The sequence below is a fragment of the Ovis aries genome, chromosome 18 (genome assembly GCF_016772045.2).
Source record: "Ovis aries strain OAR_USU_Benz2616 breed Rambouillet chromosome 18, ARS-UI_Ramb_v3.0, whole genome shotgun sequence".
Lineage (NCBI taxonomy): Eukaryota > Metazoa > Chordata > Mammalia > Artiodactyla > Bovidae > Ovis > Ovis aries.
In genome coordinates, this window is record NC_056071.1 from 66299940 (window position 1) to 66314511 (window position 14572).

The 14572-nt window shown below is 50.2% G+C and overlaps 1 protein-coding gene across 2 annotated transcripts in view; it reads left to right on the plus strand.

Annotated features, from left to right (window-relative positions):
* Positions 1–13338, plus strand: part of TDRD9 (tudor domain containing 9) — a 112571-nt gene extending 99233 nt beyond the window's left edge. Inside the window, exons 34-36 of one of the 2 annotated variants that reach the window (XM_042235592.2) lie at positions 159–277; positions 8093–8165; positions 12697–13338. In XM_042235592.2, the coding sequence (XP_042091526.1) occupies positions 159–277; positions 8093–8165; positions 12697–12798 (294 nt within the window). In that variant the 3' untranslated portion in view covers positions 12799–13338. The remainder of the gene's footprint in view (positions 1–158; positions 278–8092; positions 8166–12696) is intronic. The other variant, XM_042235593.2, reaches the window with a different exon arrangement.
* The last annotated feature ends 1234 nt before the right edge of the window (positions 13339–14572 follow it).

The following is a 14572-nucleotide window of genomic DNA, read 5'->3' on the forward strand; positions in this document are numbered from 1 at the left end:
TTTGCTGGTGTCATTTTTGCTGTGATAATTTGTTCCAGAAACCATGCTGACGATAATTGTGAAGATATTAAGTCGAATGTTTATGAACTATTTAAATGTGGGTTGAGATTCAGTCATAGTAGAACCAAGTGAGCATGTACATTGCCATCTGTTCACAGATTAATATTCTCAGAGCTGCTGTCAACAAGCTTGTGTGCGATGGGCCGAATGGATCGAAGTGTCTTGGGCCGGAGAGGATCGCCCAGTTACAGGATAACAGTCGCCAGAAACTTTTAGGGTGAGCTGTGTGGCCACGCGGGCTTCTTTCTTAGCCGTCTGGACTGTGAGTGTCTTGCATTGTCTGTGACACAATGCATTGTGCTGGGTTAAGGCTCTGAAGTGGGGACATGTCTCCGAGGTGCCGGGACAGAGGCCTCGGCTTCCTGGGAGCAGCGGGCTGTGTCCGCTGGGAGCCGGGCAGGAAGCAGGGTGGTGTGAAAACAGTATGATAAAGAAAGCCCTCCAAACGGCACCGGCAGGGCAGAGGGAGTCCATGGAGTCCACGGTAGGCACCTTGAGGGCAGAGAGATGAGGGGCCCCAGGCTCGAGGACCACCTCATAGGAGTTGGGCCCCTCTCATGAGTTTCCCAGCTGGCTCTAGCTTGCCGCTTGCTGGACTCCCCATTGACCGAGGCCAGCCAGAAGCCTTGTGACCGGGGCCCTCACTGGGGCAGCCTGTGAGGTCAGGCCAGCCTGGAGGGTGCGGAGGACACGGTGGGGAGGAGCCCACGGAGGCCCACAGCACGTGGGGCCCTGCGAGCTGCTCTCAGCCTCTCTCCCAGGCTGGCTGCACCCCCTGCCAGGCCTGGGATGGTGGCCTGGGCCGCTGGGAGCCAGCTGAGGACAGCGGGCTGCAGGGTGACAGGCACAGCGCTGCCTTTGCGACCGCAGCAGAGGCTGAGCTGTGCTTTACGTCGAAGGTCACACACACGCAGCACAGAGCCCTTCTCAGTGTGTGTGCCCCGGCGGATGCGCCACGTGGCCAGCACCCGAGCGACGCTGTGCTGTAAAACACTGGAGGTGCTCATAAAACTGGGAGACCCCCAGCAAGATCCACATGGGAGGAGCGGCGAGTCTCCATGGTGTCAGAGGCCCCTGTCCCGGTGCAGCTGTGCTGGCAGCAGCAAGGCCGCGGCTCATCTGGAGGGACCCTGCTCTGCCCTGCGTGTCCTGAGGGCACCCCCCACCCCCAGGGCGGGCGGCCGTCCTGCCTTGCTGGGCTCCGCATGGGGAGAGGGAGGTTGGCTGCAGGTCAGTGGTTGTTAGTAAGTGTGTGGAGTTGTGCTAAGCGCCACACAACTTATTACAATGTTTCTGTCATCCCCAAGCTTACTTACAAATAACCTTAGAACAGAGTTGTGGGGATAGTCACACAACACTGTAAATCTACTAAAATAATTAAATTGCATACTTAGAAATAATTAGTTTATGGTATGTAATGACCTCAAAAAGCTGTTTTTAGAAGCACCAGTTCTGTTCATTTGTCAGCATCTCCTGTCCCCACCCAAACTCCAGGCAACCTCTGGCCTCTTATGGTCTCCATAGATTTGTCTTCTCTGAAAATTTTTTATAACTGACCGAATGATCTTAAAGCTCTGGCTTCATCTGTTTAGCCGAGTGTGTTTGCGGTTCACCCGTGTTCAATGTGTGTGCTCTTTTTAACGACTGACGCTCCCCCGTGTGTGTGTGTGTGCCATGCTGCGTCCGCCCATTCACCAGGCGTTGAGACGCTTGGGCTGTTTGCAGTGTTGGGCTGTTTTGAGTAATGCACCTCTGGAAAGGCACGCAGTCTTTGAATGGATATGTATCTTCTCTCTTGGGTAGATATCTAGGAGTGGAAGTGGTGGGTTGTATGGTAAATTTGTTAGTTTTTTAAGAGATGGACAGACTGGTTTTCAAGGTGGCTCCCATATCGCGTTCCCGCCAGCAAGGTGTGACCGCTTCCTTTTCTCCGCAGCCTTGCCTGGGCTCGGTTGTGAGTTTTCTATTGCAGTTAATCTGGCGGCCTTACAGTGCAGTTCAGTCTCTCAGTCGTGTCTAACTCTCTGCGACCCCAGGGACTGCAGCACACGAGGCCTCCCTGTCCATCACCGACTCCCAGAGCGTGCTCAAACTCACGTCCATCGAGTGGGTGATGCCATCCAACATTCTCATCCTCTGTTGTCCCCTTCTCCTACCTTCAGTCTTGCCCAGCATCAGGGTCTTTTCCGGTGAGTCGGTTCTTTGCATCAGGTGGCCAAAGTACGGAGCTTCAGCTTCCCCATCAGTCCTTCCAGTGAACATTCAGGGCTGATCCCCTTTAGGATAGACTGGTTGGATCTCCTTGCAGTCCAAGGGATTCTTAGGAGTCTCCTCCAACGCCACAATTCAAAAACATCAATTCTTTGGCACTCAGCTTTCTTTATGGTCCAACTCACATCCATTCATGACCACTGGAAGACCATAGCCCTGACAAGATGGACCTTTGTCGGCAGCGTCTCTGCTTTTTAATATGCTAAGTTGGTCGTAGCTTTTCTTCCAAGGAGCAAACATCTTTTAATTTCGTGGCTGCAGTCCCCATCTGCAGTGATTTTGGAGCCAAGAAAATACAGTCTGTCACAGTTTCCATTGTTTCCCATCTATTTGCCATGAAGTGATGGGACCCGACGCCATGCTCTTCGTTTTTTGAATGTTGAGTTTTGAGCCAGCTTTTTCAGTCGTCGTTTTCACCTTCGTCAGGAGGCTCTTTAGTTCCTCTTTGCTTTCTGCCATAAGGGTGGTTATCATCTGCACAGCTGAGGTTACTGATATTTCAGATCTTTCACCTGTTTTTTGATTGGGTTGATTGTCGTCTGATTACTGAGTTGTTGACGTTCTGAATGCTTGCGAAAGTCTCTCATGAGTCTGAGATTTGCAGATGCTTGCCCCGTCGTGTAGTTTGCCTTTTCATTTTCACTTCTGTTTTCACGTTCTGAAGAGCGCGCAGACTGGATGTTGGTGCTGTCGCTTCGTCTCTGGTGTGGCGCGTGCCTTTGGTGTTCTGTCCAACGTCACACGAGTTTTCTCCTCTGTTCCCCTCTCTCATACTTGTGCTCAGTTGCTCAGTGGTGTCCGACTCTTTGTGACCTCGTGGACGGGCTCCTCTGTCCGTGGGAGTTTCCAGGCAAGGAAACGGGAGTGGGTTGCCATCTCCTTCTCCAGGGCATCTTCCTGACCCAGGGATTGCGCCTGAGCCCCGTGTGTCTCCTGCGTCAGCAGGCGAGTCTTTACCACTGCACCTCCTCCTTGCGTTTAGGTCTCTGATCCATTTTGAGATGATATGGTGGATGACATGTAAGTGTCTTAGAAGTTTGTTTCTTCACATATGAACATCCACTTGTTATATGTTATAACATAATTTGCTGGAGAGCTTTCTTTTCCCTCCTTGAATTACAGTGGCACCTGTCAAAAATAACTTGGCCACGAGTGCGAAGGCTTATTTGTGAACTCCCTCCTGTTCTGTTGGCTGGTGTGTGTTTTAATAGTGATTCTTGAAACTGAGCAGTGTTAGTCCTTGTGTTCCGTTCTTCTTTTCCAGCGTTGCTTCTGCTTTTCTCGGTCCTCTTCCTTTCCACATGCAGGTCAGGTTCAGCTTGCCGATGTCTGCAGTGACCTAGTAGGAGTCGCGATGGGGATTGTGTTGAATCTGCAGATCAGTTTGAGGAGAATTGCTGTCTGAGCAGCATTGGCTTGTTGGGCCCCCCAGGATGGAGCACCTGTTAGATATCCTTCAGTTTCCCTTAACACTTTCTATGGTTTTCAGTGTGCAGTGCTTGCACTTTTGTTAAATTATTTCTAAATATTTTTGTCTTGTTGATGCTATTGTGAGTTTAAATAATTTTCTTTGTTTTTGCCTTGTTAATTGCTACAAGTGAACGATTGATTTTTATATCCTGGTCTTTTATCCCGTGACCTTAGTAAATGGTCAGTGCTGGCAGTTCTTGTAGATTCTTTAGGATCTCCTACACACGGGATTCTGTCTGTGAGTAAAGACAGTTTTACTTCCTCTTTCCAGTCTGTATGCTCGTAATTTTTCCCCCGTTTTATTCTGCTGGTTAGAACCCTCAATATGTTGTTAAACAAAGGTGATGAGAGCGCTTGTCCCTGCCTCGGTCCCAGTTTCAGCGAGAAGCCTTGCCGCTCGCTGAGTGTGGTAACTGTAGGCGGTCTGTAGCCGCTCTCCATCAGGTTCAAGGAATTCCTTTCTGTCCCTTGTGTGCTGGCAGCTTTTATTGGGGAAGGATGTGACATTTTACCCACGTCTTTTTTGTGTCTGTGAGAAAGTTGTGTTTTTTAAAATTTATGTAGTGTATTATATTAATTGCTTTTTGGATGTTATAACTAGCTTTGCATTCTTCGGATGAATTCTACTTAGTGTGTAATTCTTTTGATAAACTCGTTTGCTATTTCTGTTGTTAGGGTTTTCCCTCTGTGTTTATGAGGCTCACTCACTGGTCTGAAGTTTCCTGTGATTTCTTTGTCAGATTTGGTATCAGAGTGGCACTGGCTTCACAGAAAGAGTTTAGGAAGTGTTTCCTGCCGCTGTTTTCAGAAAGAGTTTGTATAGGATCGAATTATCTCTTTAAATGAAATCATCTGAACTTGGACGTCTCTTTGTGCGAAGATTTGAAATTACTACTTCAATTTCTTGTGTTTTAGGTCAATTCAGATTTTCTATTTCAAGTCAGTTTTAATAATTCGTGTCTTTCTAAGAATTTTGCTCAGTTCGTGTAAATGAACTAGTTGGCATACAGTTGTTCAGAATCTTCTCCAGGAGCCCTTTTCTCTCTACAGTCGGCAGTCACGTCCCCCTTTCTTGCTTTGGATTTTTGTGTATTGCCTCTCTTTTTTCTTGGTTAGCTTAGCCAAAGTGTATCAATTCTATTGATCTCTTCAAAGAACTAGCGTTTGGTTTTGTTGATTTTCCCCCCTAGTGTTCATCTTTTCTGTTTTGCTGATGTTTACTGTCATCGTAATTATTCCCTTACTTCTGGTTGCTTTGGGCCTAACTTGCTCCTTTTCTAATTTCGCAACTTAGGAGCTTTGATCATTACTTTGAGGACTCCTTTTCTGTTGCAGACATTTAAACCTGTAAGGTCCCCTCCGTTACTGTTCTTGCTGCATCCCATACTGTTTGATCAGTGGTGTTCTGATTGGAACTCTTTTAAAAGTGGTCTCTAGTTTCCCTTGTGACTTCTTCTTTGATGCATTATTTAGGAGCATATTGTTTAATTGTCAAATATTTTTTTTGAGATTTTCCAAATATTTTGTGTTGTTAATATATAATGTATTTCCGTTGTAGGCATTATACTGAAATGAATGACTTCAGTCTTTCATAATTTTCTTTTAAAATGTATTGAGACTTGCTTTATGGCCTGGCACACAGACTTTCCTGGAAAGTGTTCCTTGCTCACGAGAGAAGAATATATGTGTTGTTGGGTGGGGTGCTCTATAGATGCTGGGTGGGTCTGTGGTGGATGGTGGTCCGGGATTCACTATGCTTGCTGATTTTCTGTCTAGTCCTATGAAAACCGAAACTGGGATATTAAAATTTCTAATTATCGAAATAGAAGTATTTCTCTTCTCAACTCTTGTCAGTTTCCCTTTTATGTCTTTTGGGGCTCTATTAGACATGTTTACATCTATAATTGTTGTATCTTCCTGAGGTATTAGCCCTTTGATCATTATGAAATCTCTACTCTGATAATATTTCTTGTTTAAAAGTCTGTTTTGTCTGATATAGCTGTTCTGCTGGGTTTGGTTACTGTTTGGTTGCTGTTTCCATGACATATCTTTTCCTGTCCTTTTAATTGAAAGGGCCTGTCTGCTTCTTTGCAAACCTTCTTTGTGCCCCACTCCTGCTGTCTCCTCCTTCCGGACTCCCGTTGTATGGTGTTTGTGTACAACTGATGTTGTCCCGCTCGTCTCGGAGGCTCTGAGCACTTTTTCCTCCTCCTCCTCCTGCCTGTCGTTCAGTTAGGTAACGTCCATTGCTCTGTCCTTAAGTTCACTGACTCTGTTCGTCCATCTCACACCTACAGATTCCTATAAGGACGTCTTCATTTTAGTTATTGTACCTTTCAATTCTAAAGTTTCTCTTTGGTTCTTGTGTATAGTTTTAAACTTTCAGTGAGATTACCTTTGAGTTATTATCATCATATTTTCCTCTATTTCTTTAAACATGGTTTGCTTTAATTCTTTGTATCCGCTTGCAGTGACCTCTTTGAAGTCTTACCTGCTAAACCCATATCCGAGCCCACTCAGTCCGCGTCTGTTGCCTGCTCTCCTTTTTATTCCTGAGTATGGGTCACACATCCCTGTTTCTCATATATTTTGCTAAAGATTGAGTATTTTAGGTAATGCAGTATATTAATGTAGGGTTTTGATTCTTCCCTGCAGAATTTTTCAGAATGGGTTTCCCTACCATGTTGTAAGGCCACTAATACCTGTTTGCTTTTTTAAAAATTCTTTTATTTTTCAACCTGGCTTGTTAGGGGTTGTCCTTGTGTCTGCATTGCTTAGTGCTCGCCCATTGATAAATCAGAAGTTGTGCTTGGACCCCTGAATCATTAAGGTTTCCGCCCTGTGCTGGTGGGTCTATGTGTGAGTTGGCAGTACCTCTAGAATTCAGGCAGTGTTAAGCTCTTTTCTGGCTTGTATTTTTTGCCAGGGCCCTGTGGTGGCAGGCTGGGGGCCTTCATAGGGCTCTCTGCACCTGTGTGTGTAGCTTCTCCATCACCCTGGGGTCATCTGGGAGCCCCACTGGCCTCTGCCGCTCTTGGCCGCAAGGTCTCCCTCGGGCATTTCTGGGGAGTCTGCTGGTCTGCACTGGCCCCAAGCAGGACCAAGGCCAAAGGCTCGCAGAGCTGGGGGCTTTCTCTCTTCGTTTCCTCCTGCGCTCGTCTGACTGTGCTGCCAGGCGTGAGGCTTCACCTTCTGCTGCAGACCAAGTGAGCTCAGTCTGGCCATGAGCACCATGAGCATCTGTGCTCACAGCCCGTTCTCCTGGGGCTCTGGAGTGCCAGGCCGAGCTGCTGGGGCACAGCCAGCTCCCCTGAAGCTCTGGAGTGCCAGGTCGAGCTGCTAGGATGGGTGTGAGTGTGGCGGGGAGCAGCCCCAGGCTTGAACTCCGCAGACTACTCTTGCTGCCTAGAGTTCAGCAGTTTCTCTTGAATGAATGCTTCTGAACTTGTTTGCTTTTGGTTAACATCCAGAGCCTTCAGATGTGTTCCTTGGACAATCGTGTCTAGTTTTATAGTTGTTGGGGAGGAAGGAGGTGCAAGAAGATTTGCAAACTTCTTTATTCTCTTATTGCTAGAATTCTCTCTCTCAGCCTTTTGACATTTCTAGCTTGTCACAGCTGCTTGAGAGTAAATGGTGTAACAGTTCCTGCTACGTTTCCCAGAACTTGCCTCAGTGACGCCGAGATGCTCGGTAATGGAGCTGCCTCCACTGGTTACCAGGGGCACACGGAGCGCAGCGGTCACCTTAGAGGCCGCGCCTCTCCATTCTTTTCCTGCTTTTGAATGTATGAAAGTGAAACTCAGTCACTCAGTTGTGACAGTTTGTGATCCCATGGACTATATAGTCCATGAAATTCTCCAGGCCAGAATACTGGTGTGGGTAGCCTTTCCCTTCTCCAGGGGATCTTCCCAACCCAGGGAGCGAACCCAGGTCTCCCGCATTGTGAGCAGATTCTTTACCAGCTGAGCCACAAGGGAAGCCCAAGAATACGGGAGTGGGTAGCCTAGCCCTTTGCCAGTGGATCTTCCTGACCCAGGAATTGAACCCCGGTCTCCTGCATTGCAGGCAGATTCTTTACCAACTGAATTATCAGGGAAGCTCTTTTGAATGTATAGTGGATTAAAATATTCTCTGATCACAATTACATAAATTTTGACCTTTAAAAAACTTACTGGAGTTATAATTCTGAGCAAAAGTACATAGAGTTTAAATCTCTTTAACTATCATACTAGTGTTTTCAGTTACTAACATATAATTAAGATGACTTAAACTCTCTTTTTTAAAATTTTAGTTTGTTCTGTCAATTGAAACCAAGAGAGAAGGTTGTTCCTAAGTGGCATGAGAAGCCGTACGAGTGGAATCAGGTAAGCGAGAAACCTGAGGGGATGTGGGCCGCCTGCCCCCAGGACGGACAGGGAGGGCCCTCTGGAGGGGCTCCGGGTGGAGGATGTGCGAGAGCAGAGGGGGACGGACGGCAGAGCGGGCGGCGCCGTCAGCCGGTCAGCCGGTGCGGCGCCGTCAGCCGGTGCGGCGTGTGGCGCGGCCGTGGGCAGCCTGCTGCTTCCGGATGGTGCGCTGCTCGGTTGCTCCGTCGTGTCCGACTCTCTGCTACCCCATGAGCTGTAGCCCTCCAGGCTCCTCTGGCCAGGGAATTTTCCAAAAAACAATACTGGGGTGGGTTGCCGTTTCTCTCCCAGGGGTCTTCCTGACCCAGGGATTGAACGCGAGTCTCCTGCATTGGCGGGTGGATTCTTCACCCCTGAGCCCCCGGAAGCCCTCTGGATAGTATACTGTATGTGAAAAGTTAGATGCCAGGCTAATCATCCTTTACTTCCAGATACAACAGGTGCGGATGGCTGGGCGAGCACTCAGGGCACAGGCGTGGGTGTCTGGGCGGGCGCTCAGGGCACAGGCTCAGGGCACAGGCGTGGGCGTCTGGGCGGGCGCTCCGGGCACAGGCTCCGGGCACAGGCGTGGGCGTCTGGGCGGGCGCTCAGGGCACAGGCTCAGGGCACAGGCGTGGATGTCTGGGCGGGGGCTCAGGGCACAGGCTCAGGGCACAGGCGTGGATGTCTGGGCGGGGGCTCAGGGCACAGGCTCAGGGCACAGGCGTGGATGTCTGGGCGGGGGCTCAGGGCACAGGCTCAGGGCACAGGCGTGGATGTCTGGGCGGGGGCTCAGGGCACAGGCTCAGGGCACAGGCTCAGGGCACAGGCGTGGGCGTCTGGGCGAGCGTTCCGGGCACAGGCGAGGGTGTCTGGGCGAGCGCTCGGCACAGGCTCAGGGCACAGGCGTGGACGTCTGGGCGGGCGCTCAGGGCACAGGCGTGGGCATCTGGGCGGGCGCTCAGGGCACAGGCGTGGGCGTCTGGGCGGGCGCTCAGGGCACAGGCTCAGGGCACAGGCGTGGGCGTCTGGGCGGGCGCTCAGGGCACAGGCGTGGGCGTCTGGGCGGGTGCTCAGGGTACAGGCTCAGGGCACAGGCGTGGACGTCTGGGCGGGCGCTCCGGGCACAGGCGTGGGCGTCTGGGCGGGCGCTCCGGGCACAGGCGTGGGCATCTGGGCGGGTGCTCCGGGCACAGGCGTGGGCGTCTGGGCGGGCGCTCGGCACAGGCTCAGGGCACAGGCGTGGACGTCTGGGCAGGTGCTCAGGGCACAGGCTCCGGGCACAGGCGGGGGCATCTGGCCGAGCACTTGGTGCACGCTTGTTTTCGTTTTCTTTGGTTGTCATGACGATGTGCCATCCACTGGGTGGCAAAAGCAGCAGCAGCTTGCTTTGTGGCAGTGGGAGGGGCTGGATGTGGGTGCTGCGGGCGCCAGCACTGTGGGGCTCTGCCAAGGGCTCTCCTCCTGCTTGGAGACATCCACCTTCTCACGGTGCCCTTGCGTGACAGAGAGTGGGTGGCACGCTCTCTGGGTCTCTTCCTGTAAGGGCACTAATCCATTGTGAGAGCCTCCTCCTCACCTCCGTCTAACCCGACTACTGCCCAAAGGCCCGCCTCCTAATACTGTCACACTGGGGGTCTGGATGACACGGATCGGCCCACAGCGCTTGTGAAGTGTGGCAGGGCCCACGCTGGGCACCGTGACATTTCCTACCCATGAGATTTAGAGAAGACAGTAGAATGTGCTTGCAGGAAAGGAGCCCAGGGAGGAATCTTAAGCTCTAATCCCAGAGCCAGGAGAAAAGAAGAGACATCAAAGGCAAAGGCAAAGGAGAAAGGGGAAGATATACCCAACGGACTGCAGGGTTCCAGAGAATAGCAGGGAGACCTAAGAAGGCCTTCTTAAGCGAACAGTGCAAAGAAATAGAGGAAAACATAGAGTGGGCAGGACTAGAGATCTCGTCAGGAAAATCAGAGATATGAAGGGAACACTTCATGCAAAGATGGGCACATAAATGGACAGAAGTGGTACGGACCTAACAGAAGCAGAAGACGTTAAGAAGAGGTGGCAGGAAGACACAGAAGAGCTGTACAAGAAAGATCTCAGTGACCCAGATAACCAGGATGGTGTGATCACTCACCTAGAGCCAGACATCCTGGAATGTGGGCCTTAGGAAGCATCACTATGAACAAAGCTAGTGGAAGTGATGGAATTCCAGCTGAATTATTTCAAATCCTGAAAGATGATGCTGTGAAAGTGCTGCACTCAACATGCCAGCAAATTAGGAAAACTCAGCAGTGGCCACAGGACTGGAAAAGGTCAATTTTCATTCCAGTCCCAAAGAAAGGCAATGCCAAAGAATGTTCGAACTCCCGCACAATTGCACTCATCTCACATGCTAGCAAAGTAATGTTCAAAATTCTCCAAACCAGGCTTCAACAGTATGTGAACCGAGAACTTCCAGATTCACAAGCTAGATTTAGAAAAGGCAGAGGAACCAGAGATTAAATTGCCAACATCTGTTGGATCGTAGAAAAAGCAAGGGAATTCCAGAAAACATCTGCTGCTTCATTGACTACACTAAAGCCTTTGACTATGTGAAGGTGAAGGTGAAGTCGCTCAGTCGTGTCCGACTCTTTGCGACCCGTGGACTGTAGCCTACCAGGCTCCTCCGTCCATGGGATTCTCTAGGCCAGAATACTGGAGTGGGTTGCCATTTCCTTCTCCAGGGGATCTTCCCGACCCAGGAATCGAACCCAGGTCTCCCACATTGTAGGTGCATTCTTTACTAGCTGAGCCACAAGGGAAGCCCTTTGACTGTGTGGATCACAACAAACTATGGAAAATTCTTAAAGAGATGGGAATACCATACCACTTTATCTGTCTCCTGAGAAACCTGTGTGCAGGTCAAGAAGCAACAGTTAGAAGTGGACATGAACAACGGACTTGTTCCAGATTGGGTAGGGAGTACGTCAAGGCTGTATACTGTCACCTTGCTTATTTAACTTATATGCAGAGTCCATCATGTGAAATGCTAGGATGGGTAAAGCACAAGCTGGAATCAAGATTGCCGAGAGAAATAACAACTTCAGAAATGCAAGTGACACTACCCTTATGGCAGAAAGCAAAGAAGAACTAAAGATCCTTTTGATGAAAGTGAAAGAGGAGGGTGAAAAGTCTGATTTAAAACTCAACATTCAGAAAACTAAGATCGTGGTATCTGGTCCCAACACTTCATGGCCAATAGATGGAGGAAAAATGAAAACAGGGAGAGACTTTATTTTCCTGGGCTCCCAAATCACTGCAGATGGTGACTGTACCCATGAAATTAAAAGACACTTGCTCCTTGGAAGAAAAGCTATGACAAACCTAGACAGCTTATTAAAAAGCAGAGATAACACTTTGACAGCAAAGGTCCATCTAGTCAAAGCTATGGTTTTTCCAGAAGTCATGTATGGATGTGAGACTTAAGTCTGAGTGCTGAAGAATTGCTGCTTTTGAATTGTGCTGGAGAAGGTAGTTGGACTGCAAGGAGGTCAAACCAGTCCATCCTGGTTTGAAGGAAGTCAACCCTGAATGTTTATTGGAAGTACTGATGCTGAACCTCTCTCTGAGACTTTGGCCACCTGATTTGAAGAACTGGCTCATTGGAAAAGACCCTGATGCTGGGAAAGATGGAGGGCAGGGGGAGAAGGGGACAGCAGAGGAGGAGATGGTTGGATGGCGTCGCTGACTTAACGGGTGTGACTTTGAGCCAACTCCGGGAGATGGTGGAGGACAGAGGAGCCTGCATGCTGCAGTCCATGGGGTCGCAAAGAGTCGGACACGACTTAGCGGTTGAACAGCAGCAGTCCTAGAGCCAAGGCTGTCTTTATAAATAAGCCAGCTGGGGCACAGTGTCCTTACCCCTGTGGCAGGGGAAGCGAGACGCTGACCCTGGAGATGGTGTTTTCTGCTCCGCGTCTGACAGTCACTTCTGCTGCAGCGCCCCTGCTGCCCACGTGCTCCGTGACGGGGTCCCCTGTTAATGCGCTGGGCACCAATCACTGGAGCTGCTCCGCCACACGCACGAGGTCTGCCCTTGGGGAGGGACACGGAGCGTGTGCTGGCCGCCTCTCCCGCAGCCTCCATGGGGGGTGTGAAGCTAATAGCAAGACTTAGGAAGCCGAGTTCCATTCTGGGGTTGATGGGTTTCAGAAAACTTACACAGGCTCTAATGCCTCTGTGAAGTTACTGTTCATATTTACGTAAAAGAACGCATGGGAGATTTCTGAGTAAAGGTTACTGTATTGTTAAGACGAATTGACAGATGGCATAGCAGATGTCTGGTATTTGGTGCTGTGAGAGTAGAGAAGCATTCTGTAAATATTCTTGGGACATAGGAGGAGTGCTTCCTGCCCTCTCTGTACACACACACACACAAGAAGTCTGTGTGTGTGTGTGACTTTGTTTTACTTTATGTCTAGAAAAGCGCCGTGTCGGAGCCTGACTGGCCCTTTTGCCCCGACAGGTCGATCCGAAGCTGGTGATGGAGCAGGCGGACCGGGAGAGCAGCAGGGGCAAGAACACCTTCCTGTACCAGCTCCACAGGCTGATCGTGCTCAGCTCCTAGAGGGCCGGCGCCCGCCCCTGCGAGCCGCGCGCTGCGCTGCGGGCCGCTCCGGCCGGGCGCTCGCCTCCTCAGTGGGGGCTGGAGGGAGGTGTTTCTGTTCCCAGAACTGGGAAAAGGCTGGTCTTCTCTAGAAACAGAAAATCACTGTATTAAACATTTTGGGAAAAATTGTTCTGAAGGAAGACTTCATCTGGAAAAAGGTTCTCTTTTGCTCTGTTATTAAAGTGAATATCCGTAGGTAGTGTTCGGTGTGAGGTTCTGGGTCCAGCGTGCGTTCTGCCTTGTTGCCGTGGTTTAAATGCCTGGGCCCAGGGAGACCAGTGCTCCCAGCTGATCACAAGAGGAAAGCTGGGTGTTCTTTTCCAAAACCATGTGATCTTTACTAAGTTTTTTCCTCGAGGGGAAATATCTACTTTTGGAAAAAATACTTCCGTTTTGTGTATATCAGGTTTTTCCTTAAGTTGCAATTCTTAGTCCACGTTTTGGAAATGAGAGAGATCACCCAGTCACTAGTGTATCTAATAAAAGTATTAGACCGAGTTTGTTTCTGGCAGTTTTTAGTCAGAGGAGATTAAAATATATTTTGTTCTTAAAAAAAATAATCCAGATTTCTAAAGCTGATAAAGGAGTGTTCAGTCGCTCAGTCGTGTCTGACTCTTCGCGACCCTGTGGACTGCAGCGCTCCAGGCCTCCCTGTCCATCACCAACTCCCGGAGCTCAGCTTTGTTCACAGTCCATGTCTCACATCCATACATGACTACTGGAAAAACCACAGCTTTGACTAGAGGTACCTTTGTTGACAATGTCTCTACTCTTTAATATGCTGTCTAGGTTGGTCATAGCTTTCCTTCCAAGGAGCAAGTGTCTTTTAATTTCATGGCTACAGTCACCATCTGCAGTGATTTTAGAGCCCCAGAAATAAAGTCTGTCCCTGTTTCCATTGTTTCCCCATCTGTTTGCCATAACTTTTACAAGACAGGGTTTCAGCAGCAAAGCAGAGCCACTGTAAGCGCAGCAGCCAGCAGGATCTGAGTGAGTTCTCGCACGGGTGTGACCCGCTGGAGGGAAGATCTGGACCAGCCAGGGGCCGGGTAGGAGAGACAGTCCTCCTGAGCGGGGTTTCCAGGGAGACTGCTTGCGGCCGGTGAGAAAACATGAGAAGCTCTCGGGTTTGGTCCGACGGTGGGCTCGTGACCAGGAGCTCGGCGCGGGGAGGGCTTCTGTAAACTGGGGCCTGGCTGGCACTGCCCTGGGCCTCCGCGGGTCAGCCGGGCCAGCAGCCGGGAAGCCTGCAGATGCGCGTGTGCCGGGCCGCGTGGCTGTGTCTCGACCGCCTGAGCACGTCAGTCCCGTGTCCCTGGCGGTGCAGTCTTGCTCAGCTCTGAGCAAAAGCACCTCCTGCAGGTTTCTGGGGAGAGCGCTTCCTCAGCTGTAAGGGTCAGGTCTCGCCTCCGCGAGGAGCAGAAGTGCTGCCTGCTGTCTGCCTGCCGCTGGGTGGGAGTGACCGGAGCAGGCGTGCAGGACAGCCTAGCTGGCCTGGGCTGCTGGCGTGCTTCCTGCTTGTTAGCATTTGAGCAGCCGTTCCGTGAGTGGTTGAAAAATGTAGTAGTACCAAAAGGCTTCTGTTAAAAACAAAAGTGGGGGAGACTTCCCTGCGGTCCAGTGAAGACTGTGCCCTCAGTGCAGGGGCCTGCCTTTGATCCCCGGGCAGGGAACTAAGATCCTGCAATCCACAACCGAGACCCAGTGCAGCAAATAAATTAATAAAAAATCC